The sequence below is a fragment of the Diadema antillarum genome, unplaced genomic scaffold (genome assembly GCF_040938485.1).
Source record: "Diadema antillarum isolate AM-2024a unplaced genomic scaffold, OU_Dant_1.0 seq00000733_RagTag, whole genome shotgun sequence".
Classification (NCBI taxonomy): Eukaryota; Metazoa; Echinodermata; class Echinoidea; order Diadematoida; family Diadematidae; genus Diadema; species Diadema antillarum.
Window position 1 is genome coordinate 446,085 of NW_027271634.1, and position 15,961 is coordinate 462,045.

The 15,961-nt window shown below is 39.1% G+C and overlaps 1 protein-coding gene across 1 annotated transcript; it reads right to left on the reverse strand.

Moving 5' to 3' along the window:
* Positions 1 to 283: 283 nt before the first annotated feature.
* On the reverse strand, positions 284 to 14,008 carry LOC139738299 (cytochrome P450 4F12-like). The gene is given in 9 exon segments (XM_071648941.1): positions 284 to 746; positions 1,995 to 2,146; positions 4,919 to 4,996; positions 7,530 to 7,573; positions 8,910 to 8,917; positions 9,106 to 9,299; positions 11,020 to 11,163; positions 13,701 to 13,813; positions 13,816 to 14,008. Coding segments are annotated over 9 exon segments (1,389 nt in total).
* Between the last annotated feature and the right edge of the window lie 1,953 nt (positions 14,009 to 15,961).

A 15,961-nucleotide genomic window follows, 5' to 3' on the forward strand; every position in this document is an offset into this window, starting at 1 on the left:
TCGTTTGCCATTTGTTACGTGAAAATGTTTTCCCATGGGAGAACATTACAAAAATGTTCTGCCCATGGGCGAACATAACCCATGTGCCTCCATCACGTGACTGTGTTTAGCCAATCACTCACCGGTATTTGACTAACCCATATAATATATAGTAATGTATAGCATATTATGCATGTCAAGGGTATGATGCATGTATGATCTTCAAGGGTCGGCCAAGCACCACAGACAATTGTGGTCATGTTTGCTTGCATAGCTTTACTATACTGAAGCGGACCCCACCAACCTACAAGTTGCTAGCAGGTGCACTTTCCCTGCGCTTTATAGATAGAATGACGTCATCCTTCGGTTTGCCCACGACGCTGAAAACGGGCGGCGACTCGCGTACGAGGCTGACGCTGAAATGCCTGAGCACTCTGGCGACGACAATCTGGATCTCCTGCATGGCAAAGTGCTGCCCGATGCAGTTGTGCGGCCCGGCCGAGAAGGGCACGAACGCGAAAGGATCGCGCGCTTCCACGCGTTCGCGCGCAAAGCGCTCCGGGCGGAAGATCATGTGATCGTCGTCCCACACGTCCGGGTTGTGATGGAGCTGGTAGAAGTTGAGCATGACGCTGGTCCGCGGCGGGATGGTCAGTCCGTCCACGGTGAGCGGCTCCAGCAGCGTTCTCGCGGGCATGAAGACGGCATGCAGACGAAGCGACTCTCGCATGCACATTTGAAGAAACTTGAACTTCTGGAGGTCTTCCCTTAAAGGCGAAAAAAAAAGAAGAAAGCAAGAGGCCTAAACTTCAAAATTTCAGCATGATTTATTGACAAGGGAAGTGATAGATGTCACAGGTGAGTTTTATAAGTGGCCATCTGAAACTCTTGGGAAATTCATCGGTTCCTGAGCCTGTGAGTGCAGCGGTTTTGGACATGAATTTTTAACGCTTTGAAACAACATCACTACGATAGGCCTGGACAGTGGGTAGCATCAGTTACAATGAACTCAATGGCATGACTATAGGATACATAAAAAGGGCAGGAAAAAGCTCATAATAGCTATGGTCAACAGTAGCTACCATTATAGGCTTAGATTTGAACACGACAGGCATTTTGAGCTTAAAATTATGTACGTATTTTTCCTCGTGTTGTCCATGTTACACACCCTTATTTGGTTAAACAAATCAATAACAAGATAAAAACGTTTATGCATTACATCAAATTGTATACATCAAACTGACAAAGAGAAAACGCAATTCCTGCAAATTATTATAGGAATGCCAGAACAAAGTTATCCTTTGAAATATTCGGTAGTTATTCGTTCATGTAATTGAATCATCGCAAATCAAGCCCTGAATTGTGAATTGATATGATTAGAGAGCATAAGGTATTTCAGGAAAATACAAATACACATGAAAGCACAAAACCTTGACAGTCAAAACAGTTTTGTCAGAAATCTTGGAAAAGCGATGCTACTGAATCGTTCACTGCCTTACTTGTTACTGCAAGTGATCGCTTCTTTATGTTCTTTCCTTTTCCTTTTTTTTCCTTTGCTTTTTTGGTTGTTTTCTTCCGCTCGACGAAAATCAAAATTGTTAGACATAAAATCAACTGCGTCATATTAAATATGTGCACACACGCAGACAAAGGGGACACACACGTCATGTAATGATATGTATATGTTCATTTAATTGCGTGTCTAAGCACGTGTTTCTCTCTCCCCTGTATATTCTATCTCCCTGTCACTTTCTGTATGTCTGTCTGTCTATCTGTCTATCTATCTCTCTCTCTCTCTTTAATCAGCTGGCAAGTAAATTGGAGCCATCAGAAGTAGATGAAAATGCATTTTCAAGTTTTATCGAAGTTGCATAGAATAACACCGTACCTACCTCTGTCTTGCATTCAAAAAATATGCTATATTCGTAAATGGGTTGGAGGGATACATCAAAGGCAGAAATATCGAAAAAGCATCAGACTGCAGAAATTACGTTTCCGATATGTCGAACGCTCACCCACTTATGTACTCTGACTCCTTTCCTGCCATGACGTCATCAACCTCAGCCTGAACCTGCGCCTGGTGTTCGGGGTACTTGGCCATGTCCAGCAGCAACCACGTGACAGCGCTGGATGTGGTGTCCAGACCGGCGAAGATGAACGTATTGACCTGCGCGGTTAATGGAGGAAAGAAGGGAATACAATCCGTCAGATTAACCCACTCAGCGCCAGCCCATCAAATATGGCATTGACGTAGAGAATGAGCGGATCGTCGGTGGCAATGACCGGGTTGAGCGGTGTGTCAAGGGAACGAACGCAAAAGCCGAGGAGCGAGGGTAACAATATAAGGTGGAATTACGTGGAAGGGGATGGGAGAAACGGGGTGGGATCGGGATCGGCGGAAGATCGAGGATATATCATGACATAATAAGCAACCACGTACTTTGCATCAAGGTTGCATAAGGGAACGCTTTCTTCGACTGAGAAGATAGAAAGAAGAAATAATGCACCTTCATTAATGTGATAACACACCGGAAGTATACTACTATATGTACAGTACGTATTCAACTCCATGAACATACGGCGGCTGTACGTGCGGGTATTGCTATGTTTGAAATGAAACATTTTGTATAAGAAGCATGTAAGTCATTGGAAAGTTCTTAAACTGAACACTAAAACATGACAAACAATAATTATGATGGAGAAATATGAAGTTTGATATATCCCTGGCCTTGTCCATATATCTTTCTTTGGCACGGATGAACTATATTGTCACCCAAGTAGGCCCACATAATACATTATTGTCATAGAGAGCACTTCTAAACGTTGGGTCAGTGCCCTACAACTTTGAGCGCAAGCATGCAGGCTGAAGTCATCATCCCTTCATGTCAGAAGGTGAATTGATTTTTTTCAAAGGTTAACCTTGAAAAGGTTATGGTATGATGTTGCCCTTTAAAATTACGTCTGGGCTGCAGATTGATTTAACTATTTTTACCTGTAAGTTAACCCGAAGCAATCGTCTACACAACCATGTCGTGTCTCTCTCTGCGGGCTATAAACGAACTCACAGTGAAAAAATATCCGAAAGGCTGGCTATACGGCTCTTTCGACTGCGGATCCATTTAATTAATATCAGTCTCGAAGCAGAAACTGTGTAAAGACGATCAGCGCTATGCGACGTTTTTATACACACTTCAATGGGCTCACATACACTCACATTTATACACCCCGGCATATTTTTACGAAAAGGACCGCGCCCCGACCGCTGGTGTTGGCGATGTTGCCTGCCTATTTACTATAATCATACATTATGGGCGGGGTCGTGTCGACTATAAAGTCCCTCTTGCAATCATGTCAGCCTTCTCGATATGAAATCGATCGACAGGAACGCCCAAATGGTCTTAGATTTTGAGACGCAATGCGCCACCGTTTCTGTTACTGCGATGCAGCTATGGGGGATGTACCTGTATGTTCGTTTCGTTGTCATCTATCTTCCGTGAAATCTCACACTGTCAGATGCAGACATTGATGAAGCAGAGGTATACGTCCCTCTAGAGGTGCTTTAAAACGGGGGAGATATCATCAATCGTTCACGAATCCCATGTGGAACATGGATTGGCAGCCTATAACATATCACTGTATGAAGAGCTTACTTGACAGTGTCTGCTCGCGGGAACGAAGAGCATAAAGCGTTTATCATCAGGAATAAAATGCTAACCCCGGAAGGGAAATGTTTTGTGTGATTTTTAAACGGGATAATGTAACGTGGCATAAAAAAAAAAAGATCAAAAAAGAAAAAAGAAAAAAGAAGAAGGCGTATCTGTTAGTCACTTTAACACGCAGGTGCCCATCACACCTTGGATGGGTAAGCCAAGTGTAAAGCAACCAACTCAAATGTCGCAATTTCTCTTTTCCGGATTCAATTTCCACTAAAATGAAATTCATATACCTTTTGGCATTGTTTCAGTGAACATTTGCATGGGTGTGCCTATTACACTGTACGTTGTGTATGTGCGCATAACGATGTGTTGATTTCTGCGCGTGTTTGTTTGTTTATTTTTTATCCAAGAGCATTTTTTGATACATTAGTGATCAGCCGTGGCCTCCCAATGTTTGACAGATGACAAGACAGAAAAAGGAAGCGGGGGGGGGGGGGGGGCGGAGAGGACGATTACTGAGAGATGGAGGCAGATGAGGAGGATGTGGATGATAGGAGATGTGGCAAGAAAGGAAAGCAAAAAAAGAAAAGGAAAGTAAAAAAATTAGACGGAGAAAGGAAAGGGGGAGAAGAAGGGAAGGAAGGCAAGAGTGGAATAAAAGGAAAATGACAAGGAGAGAAAGGAGTTTAGGAATGGCTTTGGAGAGGGAGGAAATAGAGAAAGAGAAGTATGGAGAACAGAAAAAGAGAAAGCGGAAGAGAATGAGGAACGATAAGAAGAATGGGATGAGGAGGAAGGAGGAGATGAGAGAAGAAGAAGAAGAAGAAGAAGAAGAAGAAGAAGAAGAGGGAGAAGGAGAGGAAGAGGAGGACGAAGAATAACAAGAAGAAAAAGAAGAGGCGGAAGACGACGAAGAATAAGAAGAAGAGAAGAGGAGGAATGAGAGAAGAAGAAGAAGAGAGGAGGAAGAAGAACAGGAGGAGGAGGAGGGAAAGAGAAGGAGAAGAAGAAGAAGAAGAAGAAGAAGAAGATAGAAGAGGAGGAAGAAGAAGAAGCAGAAGAAGAAGAAGAAGAAGAAAAGGAAAAAAAAGAAGAGGAGGAGGAGGAAGAAGAAGAAAGAAGAAAGAAGAGGACTAAGAAGCAGCAGAACAAGAAGAAGAAAAGGAAGGAAAGAAGAGGAGGAAGAAGAAAAAGAAGAAGACGAGGAGAGGGAAGAAGGAGAAGAAAAAGATGGAGAAAAAGAGGAAGAATGGGAGGAGAGAGAAGCATCACTATCTGTATACCTCATCTCGAATCTCCGCATCTGACAAGCCGTCGCCGAAGGCATCTCTAGCCAGGAGCAATGAGTCCAGGAAATCCATCTCCCTCGTGTCGGTGGCCACACCCTGGGGATGACGAGGGAATGGTAGGATTGAGGAGACGAGAATATCATCCATGAGCAAGCTATGGTCCCTATCAATTTACAAAACAAGGGTGATACAGACGCACTAGTTTCCTATTCCTCCTGACATATTGATATACCCATGTAAGCACAGATCCATGTGTATGCATGTATTGCACTGTATTAAACATCTTATACAGTATGAAAAGAGGTAATATTGTCAGTGTGATCTGTGCTGAAGAACAGATTCAAGAAGTAGTAATTACCATAAACGAAGAAAAAAAAAAATGTTTTCGCAACTTCCATTAATATCTGATAGACAACCTCTGGAATTTTTATCCCATGTCAATGCTCACTTTGACCAACAATAAAAATAATACACAAAATTAAATCTTTGTATTGTATTGTCTGTGTATGTTCGTAACAATGTATGTGTACTTATTTTGGTATTGTCCGAAATACATTTCTGATGTATTCACGAACATCCATTTTTTTCCTTTTTTTTAAAATGTTTTCAGGTATGGAAAGAAGAGAGGAAACGGGGGGGGGGGGGGGGTGGGGGAAGCAGGTTTAGAAAGATCTGAGTTGTCTTTGTTGTTGTTGTTGTTGTTGTTGTTGTTGTTGTTGTTGTTGTTGTTGTTGTTGTTAGTGTTGTTTTTGTCGTCGATATCTTTTGGAAGGTAGGTATAACTGATTCGTTTTGTCGTCCATTGTTTACAGTTCATAATAACGGTGTTACGCCACGAGATAGAAAACGACTGGATAGAGACAGAAGGCCATTCTATACCGTTTTCTCCTCCGATTCCATCAGTTTTGCTCTTCTTTCTCGGATTAGCCTCTCTCCGAGACCGTTTACTTTGTGTACAGCTTCTTTCCAAGTACCGTAGACGGGAGAGAGCCGGAATATGCTATAACACGCCATGATTGGGTTCAGCATCCTGTTACAGAGCGGAGATAACCAGACCAAAAAATAAATGAACGAATGAATGAACGAATAGATAGATAGATAGATGAATAAATAAATAAATAAATAAATGAATAGATAGACAAATAAATATATAAATGAATGAATTAATAAATAAATCAATTAAAGAATATACTTATACCGGATGATTAGTGTATGGCATGAAGAAATAAATACACTAAGAACAAGCAAGTTCATATGTTTACGTACGATCGCTTTCATTTTTTATGCCGCAAACAAAGAGAATCATTGATAATATTTCATAAATATCCTACTAGAAGAATTTCACAAGATATTCGAATAATTTTCTTGTTACAAAGGAATTACACCTGCAGTCTCCTGAATGAAAATACCATTGCTGCAGAGTGAGTACGGATTACAGAGTTATATTACGCACATCCAATATCACGTGCTTGGCTCATTTTCATCCTTCGTTAATCTATTTTATACCAGATTCGGAAATCTCCGTAGCCATTGCGCATTACCTGTCAGGTTCAATTCAATTCGCGTTTATTTCATTCAAACAGATAAAAAACATTCAGACAAAGTATATAAATAAATTCAAATTGACAATAAAAATGTAACAGAATGTGGAGACAGCAAGAAAAACAAAGTTTTATAAGCAGCTGCCACCATAACAAAAGCATTTATAATAAAAGTCATATTAAATTATATACAAATAAATATGCATAGATATTAAAACCAAAGAGATTGAAAATACATATTCAACAATAGACACATAGAGACAAAAACAAACAAACAACAAACAAACACAGAGTAATACCCGAATGTGTAGATTACTTTTCTTTTTCCAATAAGAATAATTTAAATCTGTTTTAAAGGTTCTAAAGGTGTTTTCTGGTAATAAGATAAAAAGAGTAAAAGCATGATTCGTCAGTACTGTCAATATATCTTTTCCGCTTATCCAGTCCCACACTGTAATTCTTTGATCTTTTGGTTCAAACCGTTTCTCCATCTCTTAGACCTTTTGATAGGATACAAGGCAACATCACATGTAAACATGGTAAAGGCTCTGAAAACATCCGTGCTGGTCTTTAGAATCCTTTCTGAATTAAGTTATACTTTAAGTATAATTCAAAGAAGCAAAACTTCTTGAAAATCCAAGTCATATTTTCCATGACATTGCTTGCTAATATGATTTGAATTGTTTGACCATATTACCCGTGGTGTCCAGTTCTAATTCGCGTGCTGTAAACATTAAATATATCTCTTCGTTTTATAATTCAATCTCATTTTAAATTTCGATTTATGCAATCCTTTCTTATGTTTTAGTTTGCACCTTTAAGACGTCTTATGAGAACACTGTCAGTAATACAGGACTACTGTTTATGTTTACTGGTTCTCAAAATGGAAATTGTTTTTTTTTTTCTCTGCCTTTCTCAATATATTCGTTACATTAAATAGCGAGGAATCTTATTCCAATCTGGTATCATTGCCTCTAAGTGTGGCATGACGCTCGAAAGGCCGTTTTCTGCTATTTTCACGAAGATTGATAAGCCTATTCCAATTTGGTGAAAAACTGTTTGACCCATTTCCCTCTCTGTCTCTCCCCACTAGTCTCTCTCTCCTTCTCTTACCCACTCTCTCCTCACGCTCGAGCACTGGACCTTAAGTGGCTAAGGCCATGATATTGGTATGTTTCACCTCACTCGCACACTATCGTTCTTAAATTGTCTCTATTTCCCGGCATGGCTTCCGTACCACCAGCATCCATTACCTCCTCAAAAAGTCTCTCCCGTATTCTATCTCTCCTCCTTGTCTTCACGGCCTTTCATTTCTATTATCACGATTACTTGGGTTGCGGAGCAAAGTGCGGATAGTGTCCAATATTCATATCATCAACTTTTCAGAGTTTTGCATTTTATCATGTTTATTGTACGTCAATTTCGCTTCTTTAATAACGTAGATTGAAAAAAAGGAAAAGGGTATGGAGTCTCTTACCATTATCGGATTTAAATATTACATCTATATGGCTCGCTATTCTTCAGATCGGTTTGCGTGATAAAATATGATAATTGTATGAGCTGTAATCGCATTTTCTCGCCATGTTAATGCATAACAGACGACGCATTAGACCTGATTTTACGTTTAGACCTGTGGCCTCGACGCGGTTAGTCGAAAGTGTGCGGGAATGCACGTTACTTAAAATATCATATTCCATTTCGCAGCGAAATCAGAATTCTTTTGTGTTTCTTCTTTTCTTGTATCTCTCTAAGTTTGTGAGGGTTTGGGAGGGGGTCACGTAGACAATATATATATATATATATATATATATATATATATATATATATATATATATATATATGAGGCATATAATGTGAGGCATGGAAGTATGGAGAATTCTTCTAGTGTTTCAAGCAGTGATTAAGATGAATGAAGAACGTGAAACATGGAAGGATGGACCAAAGTGAAAAGAAAGAAAGCATGTAAGGAAGGTTTGGGGATAATGGCATAGCAACGGAAATAAAAAATGAAATGTCAGGAAGCATCTGTTCTCGGCGTTTATTAAACTGAATGCCATGTTGATTTTAAATAATTGATTACAGATTTATGTTCTTCTGTTTGATATTGAACATGCTCTTCAAACTTTAAACTTGAGAAAAGAATACCCTGATGCGAGTAGGTGTAAAGTGATGATTATGCTGAAAATCTGGAAACGTCAACCGCGACCTGTTTTTCTTGTATTTGAATTTTTCACTTCATATATAAATTTTATTTCTAACAAGAATACAACTGCAAGTATGCATTTGAGTGTACATGATTACACAAAATCAGTACAACATTGTACTCAAGGAAAATATTGTGACCTGAAATAAAATATTTTCATCGCACACCCAACTTGAATGTATTGAAGAAAACAATTAAGAGAAAAAATGAAGGTAGGGGTAGGAGGGACATAGAAACATACCCCAAAAACTGTTGATGGGATAAAGACAGAGAGAAGGAGAGAGGAAGGGTTGATGAGTGAAATAGCAGCATATAAAAAGAAAAAGACGGGAAAGAAAAGGCGGAAGATCGAGAAGAAATTGAATTGAGGACCTCATGACGACGACAATTATTGAGATAAATGGTGTGAGGGTAAATCTTCCCTCTCCTTTAAGTACCTGCTAGTACCGATGTCGGTTAGCGTTCTTGTCGCTGCTAGGATCGGCGACTCTCGCTCCTGGCAGCGGCTCTCGTATGAAAACGCAGTCTGGAGAATGGCGTCAGCCGAGCATTGCGTCATCACGTGATGTGTTTCTAGGGGCGTGTCCGAATCAGCGATGATTGACAGTCTGCCCAGAAGGGTAGTCGTAACCTGGCAATGTGAACGCAGGGACTATGTATCTTTGGAATATGTAACCGTGAGCATTGCATATTTGGTTAGAATCATCGTAGTCAACATTTTCACCATCTCCACATCAGGTAAGACTGTTTGCAGATGCAGTTTAGATCCTACATAATCATACATTTTAATCATCATTCTGTAGAATCACGACGTTGTAAAAATTTTATGAAACTGAAAGTTCATGCTATCATGACAACACTTATGATATTAAATAAGAATGGTGGTAGTGTCGCTGTCCTTTTTTCCGACATGATTGTCAAATTACAGATCTGCAGTTGCGCTCTTACAAATTTCATTTAAAGAGGGAGAAAAATTGACGAAAATTCTCACCTCAACCTTCACCTCTCTGATTAATATTCTCTTGCTTTCAAAAATTATACACTTAGAAATTCAATTCAGATTATAAGACCAAACGACAGTCGAGGACATAATCTGGGTAATATTTTAAAAGCTTTGTGGCAATATGGGGAAGAAATACCATTAATCAACGTTTATCACCATGGTAGCAAGAACTATTCTCAACAGTGGAGTCAATAACGAATAAGCGTATACCCCTTCTCACCCCTCCAAAATGTCACAGACGTCTTCCGAGGGTAGAGGTGGTTATTGACAAACGTCTACCCACACCTCGCGAATAAGGACTCCATAAACCACACATCGACCAAAACAACCAGCAAAACGTATAATTCAGAAAATACCTATGTATGGGCATTTTCCTCAGACAAAGCAAAAAATACCCCCCCCCCCCATCCCGATTAGAAAGACCATACCTTATACACACTTTGTTTAACCTCCTTCTAAAAATGCTGAAAATGTGACACTTCTCTTTGAAGGGCAAAGAGTAGAGATACCGGTATCTAAATTCGTGATTATAATGTATCCTTCAACACCCTTAGTAAAGTCCTCACCCGGAGAAATATAAATTATTTTCCTTTTTTTTTCATTTGCTGTTCTTAGTCACGATAACAACTAATAAAGAAAGGAATTCACAAGGCGCCAAGCTCATCTAATAATTAAATGCTCAAGGCGCAACTTGTGCAAAATATGGACTTCATGCACAAAAGAAAAGGACAAAGTGAAACAGTGCTGTACATATAAAATAACGGCAATCAATCATTGAAGGCCAAGTTAAACAAATTATAATCTTCTTGAGGTTATTTTGATTTTTTTACTGAATTTAGTAAAATAACAAACGTGACACATGTTGCAAAATGGATCTAGGAATTGCAGAGGAACGTGCCGAAATTGAGGATATGTTTGAAGGAAAGTGTACGTCCGTGTTTTTCAGTTGGTTTTAGAACTTAAAGGTACAGTTTACCATAGGGAGCAGCAATTAAAAAAAACGTTCGAGATATCGCATTTGATGCTTATGTGTAGGTCAGGTGTATCAGAAGTACCCTAGCATATAAAATTTCGCAATTAAGCCTAAACATAAGGAGACATCACTATTTTTTTCTCAATAAACCATAACTGTAGACAGTTTAATATACTCAGTAGTCTTCTAGAAACATCTTTATTACAACTATCGTTCACATTTTGTATATTTAACAATACTTAACATTGATTATATTGATTGATATTTTTACATAGGTTGTTTCTATCCCTGACTCACATCTTAGAGATATTTTGAAGCATTAAAGCTGGTTTTTTATATCATTTGCAAATGGTGAATAGTGCCTTTAAAACCGACCTTGTTTACAATAGGTACGTATCTCTTGAGGGAGTTGAAGTGGAATGACGGTGTGATGAGACGGCGGTGTCGCCTCCAAAGGGCGCCATCACTGCAGGCTAATCCTTGACCTAGCCAATCGCTGAACAGCTGGTAGCCTACAGACTAAAAATCACAAAACACAGAAGCAGGTACATGAGTATCATATGAGAATGAACATTAAATAATGTGCGTGTGTGTGTACGTGTGCGTATGTGTGTGTGTGTGTTTATATTATTTCATCAACCAATACCAAAACCATAACGTAAAAGTGGAGACTTATAGACTGACGAAATCATCGCCTCTACCGATTTGCGTAGGTAAAATATGTGGTTACGATCGAGTTCACTATAATGGTGAATGAAAGGCGTTTTCACATCAGCCTGATAAAATCCAAGCTCGAGATATTTTTCGCAGAAAATAGTCAGCAAAATAGCGCGCTATTTCGAAACATACATCGGGCTGATGTGAAAACGCCTATGTGACGCTGCGAAATCCTGTTTGTCCGGATGAATAAGACATTTCTGGGTCATCCCACGAGCTATAAACCCAAGAGTCTAGTTACTGCAAAAAAAAAAGTTCACGAGTTACACCTAGTACCCCTTTAGTTATACACACACATGAGCACACAACCCAGTGACGAGTCAATACAGCCCACGAGCTAGACACCAACAGACAGCTAAACACTACCAGGAGCTCGACAATAGGCAAAAAAGGTCCACAAACTCGGCGTAAAAGGTCCACGTCGTTGCTCGGTACGTAATCCCCGTGATGTATTTCCAAGGCGCGGGCGTTTTCTGACCTCGTGTAGAGCTAGGGTGCCTTAATATTTTCCTATAGTGTCTCGCTCGTGGAACGTATAGCTCGTGGATCTATTTTGTTGCTGTCAAGCTGGTGAGCCTTATTTGTTCACTCAGTGTCTAGCTCGTGGGCTGTATGACTCGTGAGGTATACACATTTACTCGTGGGCAGTATGACTCTTTGGCTGCATGACTCGTGAGTGTGCACCCGAAATTTCCACCATTTTGTTGGTCAGCTTTTACGTAGAATGTCATGTATCAATCAACTTGGACATCGTGCCGAAATTCTGTACAAAACATACTCTAGATGGGCGGAAATAGTGGGAGGAATTTGAGAAATACGAACTAGATCAGTCACACTTTGAAATACAAAGACGGAAACAGCTTCATCAAACAACGCCGTGCGTGTAATTTCATTCAAACTTCAAGAACGTTTTTCCCAAGAAAGTGATACCTCGAAGATTGTTGTGGCAAACCGCATTCTAAAGATGCAAAATTTATTCAAGCACTGCAAAACAGACTGCTGTGTGCCCTGCTTTGTATAACCGCTGAAATCGAATAGCTATCACATGGTGTCCACTCTTCCGCTGGTCTGGATATTTTGAACCATTCCAGTTCTAAAGATTTCGTAAACTCCATACAGTGTACCTGATTTGATATATTTTGATATGATTTGATCTGATCTGATCCGATTAGAACTGTATAAGTCATTGATTATTATTGCGATGCGACAGTTACATTTTCATGTTAGATTTGGACGGTACAACTCTACTTGATTTTTGTGTAAGTTTTGATTAGTCGTATTATGTGCATTTTTACATCTGGAAGCTTGGAAACAACAACAACAACAACAACAACAACAAAAAAAGATGCACAGGTAGACACTCTATTGAAAAACGTTGGAGATATGATTAAATAAAAAGAGCTAAAAGGGCTTAACATATAGGGGCATTACTCCATGAAACTTTTCATCACTTTGTCCAAATTTCAGGAAAATTTTACACTTAAAGAATAGATGGATATTGATCGATGTACTACCGATATAATTAAGCTGGAATTAAAGGACAATTGGCGGGGAAAATTCATTACAAAAATTAGACGGATGTTTGAAAAATTCGTCTTGAAAAGTTAATGGACATCAGTTTATTTAGATTGCTTGACTTTCAACTAAAATATAGAGAGAAATAGGGGAATCACAAACAAAACCCATAACAGTGTCATTTACATAGGCATCAAGTTGGTATAAGTTATTGCGTCCATGGCAAGTGAGTTTCTTGGATTTGTTTTCTTTTGTTGTTTTTGTTGTTTCTCTTCTGTTTTTTATTCTTGGATTTGTTTTCTTTTTTGAGGGGGAGGGAAGTGGAGACAGAAGACATATCCTTATTTTAGCCATAACTATAACTTTGTTTTTGTTTGTTCTTTTTAGATTTCACAAACGCAAACATTTATAAAATTGCCTCTCCATCCCCCCCCCCCCAAAAAAAAAATAAATATTGCGAGAAATAATCATAAGTTGGAAGTGTTTCAGAAAAAAATGGTGTTTGTTTAAACACCTGTTCTCTTGATATGTACGATATGACTGTCTGAGTCACGATATTTTCATTGTCTGTTTTTCAAAGTATTTTATTTGATGTATTATGATGTATTATGTGTTCAGATGAATAATGATGTAGAATAATAAATATCCAAGTGGGAAAAAAAACAAACAAATCCAAACTCAACAACATCAGCTAATACAAGAATAGAAACAAACAAAGAAACAAACACACAAAAACAACAAACAAACAAACAAACAAACAAGCAAACAAACACACACACAAACAAATAAACAAACAATCACAGGATTATTAGGATGCAAATTACCTTGACGGAGGTCGTGGTGCTCTTGAGTATCTCCCGCAGAGTGTCCGGGTGGTTGAGGATGACGCAAGGGTGCCAGAGACCCCAGAACACCAGCACTCGGCGATATTTGGACATTCTAAACCGGGGTCGAAGAGACCGGGCTTGTCCAGCGCGTTTCCCCAAAACCAGTGGGGCGTCGGCCCTGGGAAGTGGCGGCGTATGTAGCTGACGCGGCGGTAGAATCTGACCCACTTTCGCGCCCTTTTAAAAAGATTGTAAATGATGAACACCAGTAGCGGAAACGCTACAAAGATCGTGTTAGGAAACATGTCCAGTTTGCTTGTTGGTTCTGTGTATTTGTCTAAAACTTATTCTTGATGGAATGTTTTGCTGCCATATTCCTGTGAACTCTACAAACCAGCTTGAAACATATGGTACTGATGTGTACTTGAAAATGCTTTAATTATGTCACTGTTCTCCTGATAACTCGAGCCCCTGTCAAAAACGATTTCACGAAATCATCAGCAAAGTTCTTAACCAATGAAGCTTGTGAATTGAATTCAATAAATCATATGCGTGTGACAGTAGAGAGAGCAGGCACAACGCAACTCGTTTGTACATGTAATCCACTCAAATAGATGGAGTAAAAATCCAGAGGAAGCTTCAGGAACAGTAAAACTCCAAAGCGGACATCGAATTCTAGTCCTCCATAGTACCAAGTGAAAAAGTGGGACGTGCAATCACCTGAACATGTGCCTGATTGACAAAAGTGATCCAGAAAAGAACAATTTTGCTCTAGTACATCGACGGGGTACAATAGACTGGAGTGTGCCCACCGAACTTTGTCGACCACTTTCTAGCAGAAAACGACAATGATTATTTTGAGTGATACCTATGGGAACTTCACTTGATATGATTTTTATTCTTGTCGAGGGTCTTATGTATAGTTCGGTTTATTCAACTTGATTTGTTTTGCTTTGTTTTTGCTTTGCTTGTTTCATGAATTGCCAGTAGTTCAAGGGAGCTCCGTGGAATGTGGAGCTTTTGTTTTGGGGGCAGATTTTTAATATGCGTGTACTCGCATGGGACAGATGAAACGTAGCGCAGATTTATGGCATATGCCCACTCTCTGAGGACACTGTTTACAGGGTATACAAAATTAGCAGAGGTCATAGGAGGACCCTATTGTGTTGGTTTAAAGTGTGATGTGACCCATAATTACTCTTGCATAGCTTTATCAACTGTTGGAAAACTTTAAAAAAAAAAAACTTTTTTTACTACCCTATTTATTTCTTGTCTGATTTTTATTAAAAGTTTCATTGTTGTGCTTATAAAGTTGTACAGATTATTTTCAGACTAACTTTTAACTGGTGCGAAATTCTCCTTGAATTTGTCTCCAATCGAACACAAACTCAATCCTAATGTGGATCGCACTTTCACATGACGAGACCCCTGTTCAACTAGGCATGCATTGTATGTACCAATGTATTCTATGAAACCATGCAATCAAACCATGAATTGAATTGAAGTGTGGATCAATTCTACTGGAGAATCTCATCGCGTGTTGGTGTTGTGTTTGTTACTGTGGTTTGATTCTACTGTTTATTTTCCTGTCTATCCATAATTTCATTTTTTTTTCTGTGTTGTAATTACAGGTAAATGAGCAAAGCATAGTTGGTTTCACTAAATGAAAAAAAAAACACACTTTTTACGATGATTTGTTTGACTTCTACACCAAAAGTCGTCTGAAATATTTTTTTTTAATTGGCATTATAGTGAAAAACACGTGTCCGACTTTTGTGTGTTTGTGTGTGTATTGGCGAATGGTTGGCCAATTGGCCTCAGTATGGGCAGTTATATTACATGGAAAGGAAAGCTGAAAGTTTGAATTTTGGGCAATACACGCAACCACAATACATTTTTAAAATGATAATTGTTAACCTCCATTTAAAAAATAACCAAAAAACATGAATTGAATTCGAACAAACTTCACCATAATATATACTCATGCACACACATACACACGCACACACACACTCACTCACAAACAGACAGAAACACATGAGCACTGTATCATGATTACATCTTGGCCCCATTTCATACAAGTTGATATGATAGCAACTCTTGCTGGAATGGCAACTTCCCATAGCAACAGCCAATCAGGAAGCTGGATTCTTGTTGTTACTATGACAATTACCATTCCAGCAAGAGTTGCTATCATATCAACTTGTTATGAAATGGGGCCCTGGTGGATGCATATAATGGTCATCCCTAGATGAAAG